Here is a 13028-nt window from a genome sequence, read left to right as displayed (position 1 = left end):
CTCCAGTGGTTGGTGTCCTGTTTTACTACTTCACCAAGAGATAGATCATTGAGGTGCATTCTGATTGATTCCCCCTCCCCTCCCCCCCCCCGCCTCCTTGCTTCAAATCTTGCTGAGAGGGAGGTGGAGAGGAAAATCTTCATGAATTAACATTATTTCCCTGGTGGGCTTTGCTGCCATTTTATCTAATTACACCTGCTGTTTTCCAGATCACATTGTAAGCATTTGCATGAAGGGGCTTTCACTTACCTCCTCAAGTAAATTAAATAACAGCCCTTAGGCTGGGCTGACAGCATAATGCATTTTCATGTGGGAGATCAACAGCTCCCATACCTTGAGATGGGAAACGCTGAAATGACAGGGAAGCTCTGCGCTTCTGTCTTGAATTAGGGTTGAATTAGGGCAACTAGACTGAGTTAGGGCTATTTTGAAAATGCCTGCTGCTGACTCTTGTGGTGTGTTAGGGATCAGTAGGAAGAGAGGGATGCAAGGGAGAACAGGCCGTGGTTTTCGTCTCACAAGGATCCACAGGCGACGTGCAAGATGTGCAGGAAAGCCAGGGAAAGCAAGCCTGTTGTCAGCAGGTTTAAATGCACAGCCCTATTGGAAAGCATGAAGGGATCTGCAAACCAGGAAAGGTTGGAAGCCACAGACATAAAGCAAATGAAAGGTGCATGCCCTGCCCTGAGGATGTTTACAATGTGACTTCGTGGATGAGGAAGGCTGGACTTGTGTTGAGTACTCTGGAAATCAAAACACATGGGCTTGACTTTCATTTCCACAATAAGCCATCCCGTAGTTTCCCTGTGCTTCATTTCTTCAATTTGCAAAATGAGGCAGCAGCCTGTCTGCTGCTTTCTTTGCCTGACCCGTTACTCTCAACAAGTATCCAGCCCCAGGAACTATCCTCCTCGGAATGTTTCAGAGCTCCTAGAGCCCTTTGTAGTATCAGCCTCATGGGATGATCCAGTTCCTTCCCAATCATGTGTGGTATACATCAGAAATGTATATCAACCCTTCTCTGGCCGTGGTCACTCCTCCATTTCTTTGACAGAGTTGAGAGCTTCTGAGGAGGAGAAGGTATCAGGAGCAAATGACCATGAGGAAATTTCAATGTATTTCTTTAACTCCTGGTCAGCCCAGGGTTGTCCTGGCAGGAGAGAGGAGGTTGGTGGGAAAGCAGAGAGAGGAACTCTACCTCCCCCAACCATTAGGCTTGGACAAGCCTGGGGTGGCCCAAAACTCTGGTGTCTTCTTGGGGTCTGCCTTTGCAGGATGCAAAGTGTGCCCAAGCCAGGGACATGCAAGTAAGCGGGCTGGTGAGCTGCGTGGCCAAACTGAGTAGGGAAGAGGAGGGGATGGGCCCCTACAGCAAGTAGGGAATTTAGTCTCTGCTCTGGCTTGCTCATGTTGGTCGTGAATGTGGGTCAGCAACTGGAGAGGCTGCTTTGCTGGGGTGTGTGTGGGTATATGTGTGTTTCTTATGTGGTGGGGAGCCTTGCATATGTGTTTCATGTAAAGGAAGAAAGACTGTATATGTCCTCTTAATTTGCTGTAGCTCTGAGGTGACAGTGACCCTCTCAGTATTACATCTGTAATGTTGAAGTAACTTCTAGTTTTTGGTGCTAATTCTTCTTTCCCTGTGTCATTGGTTAGGGATTAAGGAAATCATGCAGATCACTAAGATCTGCTTGAAGGAGTCTGCAGTGACTCAGTTTTGTCTGGGGACATTTGCTGAAGAAATGCAGTTGATTTGTTTTTCTTTTGAAAATCAAGATTTCTGTTCCATCAAAACAATAGTTCCAGGTTGAAGGTGGGGGAGAGCTAGAAATGTTAGTGTGATGGGGGAGTAAACACCTTTTAACTGACATGTTAAAGCACCTTGGCTCTTCCAAGTAACTAGAGAACTACTTTGTGATGCCTTTCTGTGTCCAAGATGAATTTTGAATGCCAGTGAGATAATGAGATTTATCAAATAAAAAGCCTGTCTTTCACTTTGTTCAAGCTTGGCCTCATGCCTCAAATACATGGAGTTTAGCTCAGAAGCAGCTTGTAATTTGTATCACAAAACCACCGTGTGTAATTCATGATGGATGGTAGCCACTGGATACGAGAGGTTTGCAGTTGGGATGTGCTAACAGCTTTCGCCGATATTTGTGCTTGGTCAAAGTCACTGCAGCAGGACAGAGGACAAGTGAATGGTCACTACAAGGTTACTGTGGGAGAGGCTGAGGAGGTGTTTGCCTTTGTAAATCAGGGATTCTGATTTCATGTCAATCATTTTGTAGCATGAACATGCATGATATTCATGGTGCAAGACACTGCTGCTTTTAACACGTTAGGGGAGATGATTCAGGATTGATACAGCTTCTTCAGTGATCTGGTAGTATATATCCCATTATTATTATTATTATTATTATTATTATTATTATTATTATTATTATTATTCACTCCCTGTAGATGTTAGGAAGCTTTCTAACAATTCACAGTATCTCTCAAGCTCTCATCCCCTTCTGTCCCTTTTTTAAAAAAAAAAAAATTATTTATTATTATTATTATTCAGACTCCTTCTGTACGCATCCCCCAAGCAGGTGGGAGGGTGAGTTGGTGGGAGATGACTTGGCTTTGTTGGAACTTCATTTAATGCAGGGTGGGGGCAGAGAAAATGAAGCTAAATTACGCAGATCCTGGAGGCACAGCAAGTGTGCTACATCACTTGTGAGCATGACTAGAACTGAAAATGAATCACAGCCTTGTTAGACACTGTATGTGTCAGTGCATGTGGGCAGAAATATCATTCAGTGAGACAGAGAAAAAGAGAGACTACATCTTTTAAAGTGTGCTGGTCCCACTGATATCGTTGTAGTATTTAACCTAATGGGTGAGAGCTGGGAAATGGTGGGACAGCTGCTCTAGGATACTTTGCTACGTCGATTTTTTTCTTCCTTTCTGAAAGTTCAAGAGGAGTCTGGACCTCTCAGCAGTGACATCTATTTTCTAAACCAGAAAAGGCTATAACTGCAAGTTCAGGTTTGAACCCACTTTCCAAGGACTTTATAATACAACCACCGAGACTTACTCTGGGCTGGATTTGAATGTGGAGTTGCTTCAGCCTGTGTGTTCATTTTGCATTAGGAAGCAAATTTGATTTGTTCTTTCTGTAAACTTTTAATGGTGCACGTGCACACAAACACACAGATACACACACATGCACACTAAGCTAGTTTACATATTCCAGCTACAAAAATCTAGTCTGGATCTGTAACTTTGATCTTGCAGCTGTATAATTCAAACAGGACTTACTCTAAAATGGAAATTGGTTTTACAGTTAGGTTGTAATGTGGCAGAGCCACATCAGGTGATTTGATGGAGACATGCTGGAATCAGCTGACCACTAAAATCTGCTGTATACCTGTTTGTACTCCAGAAGATACTTGCCACAAATGATAGTAAAGTTCCTAAAGCAGCTTTCCCACCTCGTGCAGAGACCTATCCATAGCAGCTAACAAGCAGCAGCCATCTTAAAGTTCCCCCCCGCACCACACCAAAACTACACTTTTTCAAAGCCAGATGGAGTCAACCAGTGTATTCTTTCAGGTATTTTGGTTGTGCATTTTTGTATGTTGTGCTCAGTCCTTCAATCTGCATTTTTTTTTGCTAGCCCTAACCCTGTTATTTCAGCAAAGCAAAGGGACCTGCTTGTGGACTATCAATCAAATTGCCAGGTGCTTCTGTCTTCTGGTCTGATACTGCCAGTTTTGTATGGAGATAGCCTCCTCCTGTTTCTTAAAGGTGTGTCTGCTGCACCCTAATAGAGATGAGAGAATCTGGCCCGAGTCTGCAATATGCATGTTTTAGAGTTGTACTTCTCCACTGAGGGGGCAATCTTACCTCTCTAAAAGGGATTGCAGATTAAGTTTCTTTGAGGGTGAAAAGGGGAATTTATCCCCTTTCTTGAAACCTGGGATCATCTTTGCTCAGCATAAACTGGAAGCTATGGTAGGATTGAGATATGTTCCCAAATGACACCTAACGGAAGAGCTTGGTTGTTGACAGCACCAGACTACAAGTGAAAACTTTTAAGGAATTAAAAAAAAGAAACAAAACAAAAAGCCAACAAAACCAACAAATTGTTAATGCTGGTTTTCCTGAAAGCCTCGTTACAAGAATATAGAACTGTTTGTGTAGCTATTGTGGGCACTATAGGCTAGACAGGCTCCTGTGAAAGCAGCTTTAGATGCTATTTCACAGCCTGAAGTTTAACCAGAACAAACTCTTGTGTTGTGTTTTGTGGTTTTTTTTCTGCTCTCCTCCTGTTTATATTCCCTTGGTTTCTCATCCATAGAGTGGTGGTACAGCTAAGTTTCTTGTTAATTGGAGTTTTACGTTCTGTTCCAGGTTGGTCTGTGCTGCTTTTGTCCCCAGCCTGCTTTCCAGTATCTCTTAAAGGCTTTTGTCCTACTCATCCTTCTGCCTGAATCCATACTAGATAGGATTTCCTCCTAGAGCTTGTCAAAGCACCTGTCTCGAGCAGAACAAGGTGCATCTTCTCACACTCTCCTGCCTGAAGAAGCTGAACACATTCAGCTCCAACCAGCTTTGCTAACAACTCAGCTCTCTCCCATAGCCAGGCACTATTACTGTTTTCCTCCCCAGAGGAGTGGGATCAGCAGGGATGCTGTTGTCCTATCTGCCTAACCTGTGCAGTGAAGGCAGGAGCAGCCTGTCAACCCAGGTGGGTTAATCTGAACTGTCAAAACTCCAGAAATCCTGGGGTTGTGGTTAAAAATGTTTCCTCCGCAAAGCACAGCCAGTGCTTCCCATGTGTGGCACTTGTCCTACGGCTGGGTCAGATCCCGGTGCCAGGCTGTTCTGCTGAATTTGGGAAGACTGTGTGCAGGAGGAGGCAGGTGGTCTTTGCCAGAAATGTTTGCAGGCATTGGCCTGTGACATCTTGTATAATTTAAAAGCCGATGATTGGACACTAGCCTGAGTTTTTAAAAAGTGGCTAGAGATGTGTGGTTTCTCCTTTATCCCCCTCCCCACAGACCAGGTGCTCTGTACTTTCTGAACACGAAGTGGTTTCTGAATGTTAAGAAGGATGTAAACTGTTCGCAGCTGAGGACACAATGGTGCACCTCCCCCCGCCAAAAAAAAAGGAGGGGGGGGGGGGGGAAGACAAAAACACCATCAGCAACTTTTGAAAATCCTGGTCATCATGTGGTGTTCCTAGAATGTCCTTACTTATTAAATGAAATGGGAATAGCTTGGTATTTTCTGACTCCTAGATGTGACTGTTTTGGGAGAAAGGCAAGGAAGGGATCCGTACTTGCAACAAGAAAAGAAGTTTTAATTACTTAGAGCAAGAACATGTTCTGAAAAGTAAAGATTTTAGACTTAATGTGCATGGAACAAAAGGCCGTTGTGAGCTATGTACGAGAGTTGCTGAGAGTTTGTATTCTGCCTTTTTTTTCTGTGGGAGTTATTTCCTGTTGTTGACTAGAGTTCTTTATTTAGAACCACCTAGCTACTGAATGACGGCTCACTCGCAAGAAGAAAAAGTGTGATTAAAACTTGCTAGGGCTTATTTCAAGATCTCCCCACTTCCATTTATTTAAGGGGAATCTTTGCTAAATGAAAGAAAAAAAAGTTCAAAACAACGAATGCATTTCCTTCTCATGATTTCGCCCACATCAGCCATGACAGCTAGCAAAAATATGTTGGGAGTCTGAGGTCTTTCACCTGAACATCTCATGGAAGACAATGTTTCTCTAACAGAGGTGGTTTGTTTTAGGTTGTTCTCATTTTAAAACCAAAACAAACCCATCAAATGCCAGGCCTCCCTTCTCGCTGGTAAGAGTAACACACCAGTGTTCTTGGGGGGCAGCTCTTTCTATGAACCCCACAATTAGAGTAGGAGTGGGCACTTGCACTTTCCCAGCTGCTCAGATGAGAAAGAGTTTCCTTTGAGGAGCGCTGCCAGCAAAAAGAGGTTTCTGTCTGCTGACCTGCATGGGAATAATATTTGTGTATGTGTGTGGAGTCAAATTATCAGCACTTTGACATCTGCTTAACTACTTCTTTTGCTTTTATGGCAGGGGCTGAACATCCAGTTAAGAGTTAAGGAAAGTTAGCAGAAGACCAGGTTAGGTAGGGGTAAAAAAAAAAGATTTAACCTGAAGGTTAACACTACTGGACTATAGGTGTAGGTAAGCAAGCAAAGTAACTGGGGTTTATTATGACTTTTTTGCTAAGCAGGAATCACACTAGGAATGTCCCCTGGATGTGGATGATTAGAAAATGCCCTGGGGCATGAAGTGTAGCAGATTGGACAATCATCCCTCCTTGACTTGGCCGTCCCCTGGCTGTGAGCCTCTTGCAGAGGGTGCCTCTTTCTGCCCAGCTATTGCAAATAGGCTGGTGCCTTTCTGTGAAGTACCTGGGTGCTGGCCGCTCTTGCAGGCAGGTCATGGAACAAGAGTTATGGCTCAAGACAGCCATTCACATCTTTCCTTCTACAAATAAAACTGAGAAGCTGGTTTGTAAAGCTGGATCTCTGCAGGAAAATGGCATGCTCTGTAAAAGAAAGAGGGGTTTGAGAGACTTTTGTCCATCGCTTTGTGTTGGGAAAGTCTGTGGTTGGGAGAAGCAGCAGGGAGAGCTTCAGTGATATTTCTCTGTGGAAAATACCTCCCTGGTATTTTCTTCTCCTGCTGCTGTCCAGAGGTCAAACCAGAGAATGCCCCTGACTCAGTAGCAGCACTGTTGATGGGGATGCAGCTCTTGCCCCTTGTTTCTTGGGTCTACTCATTTCCCTTGGCCTGTTCCCCTCTGTACTCCCATCATGTCTCTGCTTTGCTCCCCCACCAAGGCTAAAATTAAAAAAAAAAAGGGAGAATTATTACTGTTTGAGAGAGCTGCTTATGGCTGTCTCAGAAAGTCACTACTGGCTTTAGGGAGCAGTGTGCCACATGTGATATCTGCTTCCCTAGCTCTGTGCCATCCTGCCCACAACATATATCTCACACCCGCGCCCCCCCCTCCCCGCAAATCCTGACACATGCTGTGGTACAAGAGAGATGTGGTGACCAGGCAGAAGAGCTGCCTCTCCCCTCTTCCAGACCCCCTGCCAGATTTCAAGGACATTAGCACCCCAAAGCCACTGTGGAGGAAGAAAGAGAGCATAAGAGGTGTGAAAGGAAGGGAAAGATGGACTGTGATGATAAATGGTGGATTCTCAGCTTTTTTCTTTGTCCTGGTGGTAGATCCTAAATACTGGGTGGGTTTGCAGTGATTTAGTGTTTCATCTTTGCTAGGGAATGCTAATTAGGTGTAAACCTCTTTTAGCCTTTGGCTAATGGTCACTATAAATGAACAGCTTCCTTTAAAGTGAAAGAGCATAAAAAAGATTAGGGGAGAACTTAAATTTATTTGTACAGTTCCCTTTTTCTTCAGAAAGCTAAAATGCATTTCTGACCGTTACAGGGGTGGTTTTAGGCAGAGGTAAGAAATGCATACTTCACCCACAGTCTGTTTACCTGCATATACAGTACAAGGTTTTGCTGACTCTTAGCCATGCTAGTGTGAGGGAATGTAGAGAGGCAAAATGAATCATTACCACAGGCATAGTCAGTAAAAGCATCTGATGTACTCATTCACTCCTTTTTTTTTTTTTTAAATCTTTTCTTTACACATAATCTAAAAAATCACACATTTTGTGAAGGGTTAAAACTGAAAGACTTGTGCACTGACTCAATGAGTTCAGTTCTATATGATCTTCATTTATTTGTAGTGGAACAGAATGGCAGTGGGAGTTTATGCTACATTTGATGTTCTTGTGCTAGGTTTTTTGCCAGCTCCATGTTTTTTTTCCTCTTCTAAATTTGGCCCTGCAGATTGAAGTTCTGTTTTATTGGGGTTTGGTGGTGGTGTTTGTTTGGTTTTTTTAAGAAGTTGTGTAGGTCACTCACTGTTTATTTAAAATTAGACCCTCAGAAACCTCTGTCTGTGTGAAAGAAGTACAGATAAACATAGTCTGTAAAGAATTTTGCACCTGGGACAGTCAGGGGAAGGATTTATCATTGCAAATGGTTACTTGGTAAGCATTGCTTGAATCTAGTGGCTCTAAGAAGCTGCAGAAACTAGTTTTAAACAAAATGCCCAAGCCTCCAAAACGGTGTAGGAGCTTTTAATGTGCTCTACAGGTTATATTCCAGCCAGCAGAAGCAGCTAGAGGTGGGTGCATTCATTTGAATGTCAATGTATTAACTCATGTTTTCATGTAAATAAGGATTGAAATAGTTTGGTGTGTCCGTCCGTCCCCCCCCCCCCCCCCCGGTAATGCATCTGAGCATGAACACGTTAAACTCCAGTGACATGGTTTTAAGTGCTATATAACATATTGCAATGCTATATAACACCCTACATCAACACCGTAGCCACGACACCATTTTGGTTTTGCCCTCCCAGCCTCAGACACATTGCTACTGTTGTACAATGCTCTAATGCAACAAATCTGAGCAGGAACATCCACTTCTAGAAGCCTCTAGTCACCCTGCCGGTGGCCCTGTTTGGTCTATCAAGCCTTTGGCATTTCAGCTGGGTTGAGCAGTGCTAAACATATTCCATCTTGCCTATGCAGCCAGGCCTCTTCCAGGTTTCAAGTGTGTTTAAGAAGAGTGCGGGGGGGGGGGGGGGGCATCTGTGCTCCAGAAGTGTATGGCTTCACGTAGAGCTCTGCTGGAGTAGCTTCGCTTCACAAAAGGGCTGTAGTATGTGCAGCACACGCGGTAAGCCGGATCAGTAGAGCTGCTCTCCCCTGGTGAACCAGGAGCAGGTAGTCCATCAACGTAAGGGAGATGGTGACGACCTTTGTATTGAAGCGTGTGTGGCTTGCATGTTTGACAGACCCATGTTGTTAAGATTTTTCAGGCTCATGTTGAGTTTGTGCTCAAGACTAGTGGGTGGCCGAAGTCTTTTGGCTTGATTGCAGCGACATCTGTTTACACCAGTGGTTAATTAGGCCTGAAGACTGGCCATCTCTCTCTATTTTTCCCCACCATTTCTGTGTTTTTTCTTTATTAAAAGTATTCCCTCCTCGGCTGTAAAGCAGAGCATTTGGTTTTATCTGCAGACTTTTTTTTTCCCTCTTAATCCACTGGCCCCAGTATGAGATGAGTATCAGGACATCAGCGTAGCCTCTCTTCAAAAAAGTAACCAAGTGTTCCAGAAAAGAATGACTTGTGCTTTTGATAGAGACTGCAGAGTGAGCACTGAAAGGGAAAGAAAAGCAGCCTAAAGTTGTTTAAAACTCAGCTCAATGCAAAGTACAATCCACTGTGTCTCGAGAAGCAAGAGTGGAAAGGGAAGACTGTTTTAGGAGCCCGTGTGCCATATAGATGGCATCGGTGTGAACAGTCTGGCCTGGGTCAAAAATGAAACACATTGTGCAGGTAATACAACCTGAATGGGATTTGGGGAAAAACACGGATGTTTATGAAATGGCAAAAAGATGTGAGAAGATATACAGCAATGGTAGGCAGCCCAAATCTCTGCCAGAGGACAGAGTGTTTCAGCTGGAGCGAGGATGATGCACACCAGCAGTCTCCAGAGGACTGGGAGTGCATAGGGAATTGCAGAGGGAGGGAGTCATCTCCGTGCATGAGGAATGCAGCAAAACCTCTGACTAAGCCAGCTAATGCACACTGCGTTTTTTTCTTTCCTGATAATCCTGTTCCGTAATATTTCCTTAATAATTTAATATGTGAAGAGTAGCCCTTTTGAAAAGCATCTAAATCACAAGTCTTACTTTCAGATGAAACCTTGCCACCCTTGTCCTTGACACGCACTGGGGATTTTTATTGGGTATGACTATTTGAGTGTTATCTCGGAGTTAAGAGTTTTTTTCTTAGTTACTTAATGAATTTACCATGTGGCACAATCCTTGGTACTGCCAAGCAACAGCTTTCTATTACTAGACTGTATGGGCCCGATCCTGCATTACTGAAGCCAAAAGCAGTATTTGGGAACAGACGTTGGCATCGAAATCTGTAGGAAGGCTTAGAATAACTATACAAAAGGGGTTAGTTGCACTCGGAATATTGATTCATGAGCTCCATGGTTTTTTGCATCTCTCTTCATTTTACCCAAGTAAGATCAACTGCCCAACTGGACATATAATATATGATACCGCATTAGAACTAAGGCTGCATTTGGTCATACTCATTAATTAAACTGATTTCTCCTGTAGTGTTTTTTTTTTCCTAGAGAACTAATGGAGAATGATAATTAAGCATATTATGCATTCTAGGGAACGGTGTTTCTCCTACTGCCACAAAAACATTAAAGGAGAAAAACATGAACTAAAGCAGAAAATGAAGGAAAGAGAGAGCTAAAATTGGAGTGAGAAGGGAGGGAGCATTCCTTCCTTCAGTTTTAACCAATTCCTCCGTGCCTTGGGACATGTGGGGCAGCCTTGTTACAGTGGAAGAGTTGCACCAGCAAAAAAGGAAAAAAGCAATTGAAATTCAAGGAAAGCAGCCCAGCTCACAGGTGCAGCTCCCTCCCTGCTAATGTAGAGGTGCAAACTGCAGTAATGCAGCACCCCAATTTTTTTGAGGGGCTTGCTTTTATTTGTGGCTGAGCCTTGCATGAGAAGGGCCCTGCTCCGAAAGGTCAGTGTTGACCCCTGAGCTGGCGTGAACGGAGATGGCATGAGGTCTTAAGCGGTGTTTCATCACACCTTTGCTTGTAGTGTGCTTGCTTCTTTCCCATGAGACCTGCCTTGCTCGGTGGAGAGTGCTCCTTTAGTGGAACGAGCATCCTTGGCCGTAGGCAGGCCCTTTGTTTAGCTTTTCCCATGTTATGGGTGCTGACGGGATCTTTATTTGCAAAAAGTTGTCTGCTCTGGGGGCAGTATTAGGTATTTGCCTGTAGCTCCTGCATGCACTGAAGCAAAAACATCCAGGGAGAAATTGAAGATGTTTTGTTCTTACAACTACCTGGTGAAATCTCACAGTATTAATGTGTACTGCAATTAGAAAGAAAAAGGCCAAGGATGCAATTAGAAACATAGGAAGCAGTTCACTGCCTCTTTTTTAAAAAAAAAACAACAAAAAAAAAACCAAACCAAAAACCATGAGGGATGCTGATGTTCCAGCACACCAAACGTTGCTGCTCCTTCCTAATTAGCGCATGTGTTGATAGGCAGAGATTACCTGGCAGTCTGTAGTATTTCTAATGAATTGCCCTATGAAGTCTGGTGTCTGTTTCCCCCCTCCCAATCTTTCCAACCTTTGATTTCTGTTTGTTCATTTATTTCTCTTTAACACAGGAGGGTTTTTGAATGATCTACAGGAGACCTGGCCTCAGTCAGGCAAGCTTTGACCATCCTTGCTCAAAGACAAGGCTGCACTTAGACTATGCCTGTGGCCCACGTCAGGTCAGTACCACTGTAGAAAAATGCAGTTCGGTTCCTTCTCTTTTAGCGTGTTGTCTTCATGTGTGAGCAGTTTGAGGGCCTGCGTCAAGGCTATGACTGCATAATTACATCCGTGCTACTGCTCCTTGGGAAGCTCTTGTGTGCACCGTTCCAAAATGGGATACATTTTGGGTGGCTCCTCCTCGCAGACACGCACTTTTCCCCCCCGCTCCTTCAGGCTCTGGAAGCCTGTGCCAACACACTTCCTTGTGCAGTGTTTTGGGGCTCAGTCACAGGCTGTTTCTCTGTGCTTACCAACATGTTTAGGCAAACTGCGTTCGGGCCTTGCAGACACCTTCTGGTCAGATTGCTCTGGAGCTGCAACGCGGAGTTTCTTGGCCAGAAAGGTCTTGTTAAATCAGGCGGGAGGCAATGTGAGAAGCTGTTGGTGGTAGGATTATTTGCCTTGCATAGCCTAATCTCGTCCCGCCACGATGGAGCCTCTGCTGTACGCAAAGCGTAGGAAGGAGCTCTACTCGTATTGATTTGTATCATGACCTATGCTCGGTTGAGAGTGCTTCTGAGTGTGGATGCAGGTTGTACTAGTTGTGTTCGGAGGAACAATCCGAGTTACAGCATGACTATAAACTCCTGCCAAGAAAGGCCCAGGGGAGTTACAGTAGGAAACAGAAGGGGCGTTATGTTTTCTCCTATGCTAGTGTAAAATTGGAGCAACCTAACAGAAGCGTTCAAAACTCGGAATACAGGCTCAGGCCTTTTACTGCTGAGTAAAACATGGCAAGATCGGGGCCGTGGATATCGGGATATCGGATTGGAGCCCAGCTGCTTATTTAGCAAATGTTTGTGGTTATGCCTATGGTGCCGGTGATAGCGTGCACACACCCAGGCACAGGGACTGTAAACCTGCTGTGGACTTTGAGCTCCGGAAGGCAGGCACTGCTTGGCTGGATGCACCACAGTGCAATTACGCAAGGCCAGATCCTGCCGTGTTACAAATCTGGTGTAAAGGAGGGCAGAATGTGGCCTTGAAATTTGGTGGATCGGGCATGAAAAAAAAAAACAAACTTGAAAAATGTACAAATATTCTGGCTGGCTTTTGAGTAGTCTGAAGCCCACCAGACAGGTACCACTGCACTCGTTCCCTAAAGAAAATGAAGCTTTTCCTTTTATTTAATGATTTTTTTTTTTAATTATTATTATTATTATGACTCTTGTAATTTCAAGAAGAGGCTTGTTTTCCCAAGTGGAAGGACCAAATTTCAGCGCCTGGCTGCTGGAAAGTATCCAGCCAGGCGAAATTCTGGTTTTAATTTTTGCCAATTCCTGAGCAATTCACAAGTCACTCTTCAAAATTCGTAAGCGGTTTGTGAATTGCTTTGCAGATCTGGTTCAGGGCTACCTCTGTATCACAGACAGGGAGGATGAGAGGGTTTGGATCTCCTCAAAGGAATGGCTGATAGCATGGGTGGAAGGGGAAAGGTGTGCCGAGGCCTCCAGAACTGGTGAAGTCAAATGCCAGTTTTTACATCTGATGCCCTTTCCTCCCATTTTAGTGGCTTCAGCAGAGTGTCATCAGAAATACCAGTCC

General features: G+C 44.2%; 1 protein-coding gene across 3 annotated transcripts in view; it reads left to right on the top strand.

The window, feature by feature from the left end:
• SERTAD2 (SERTA domain containing 2) overlaps nucleotides 1-13028 on the top strand; it is an 81122-nt gene that overhangs the window by 47371 nt on the left and 20723 nt on the right. The window contains exon 2 of one of the 3 annotated variants that reach the window (XM_076335007.1): nucleotides 11333-11440. The exons of 1 other annotated variant lie outside the window; for it this stretch is intronic. In XM_076335007.1, the coding sequence (XP_076191122.1) occupies nucleotides 11421-11440 (20 nt within the window). In that variant the 5' untranslated portion in view covers nucleotides 11333-11420. Of the gene's footprint in view, nucleotides 1-11332; nucleotides 11441-13028 lie in introns of those variants that run through there. One more of the 3 variants, XM_076335009.1, reaches the window with a different exon arrangement.

The sequence above is a fragment of the Aptenodytes patagonicus genome, chromosome 3 (genome assembly GCF_965638725.1).
Source record: "Aptenodytes patagonicus chromosome 3, bAptPat1.pri.cur, whole genome shotgun sequence".
NCBI lineage: Eukaryota > Metazoa > Chordata > Aves > Sphenisciformes > Spheniscidae > Aptenodytes > Aptenodytes patagonicus.
Note: the sequence above shows the minus strand (reverse complement) of the source record. Positions and strands in the feature narration are given on the sequence as shown.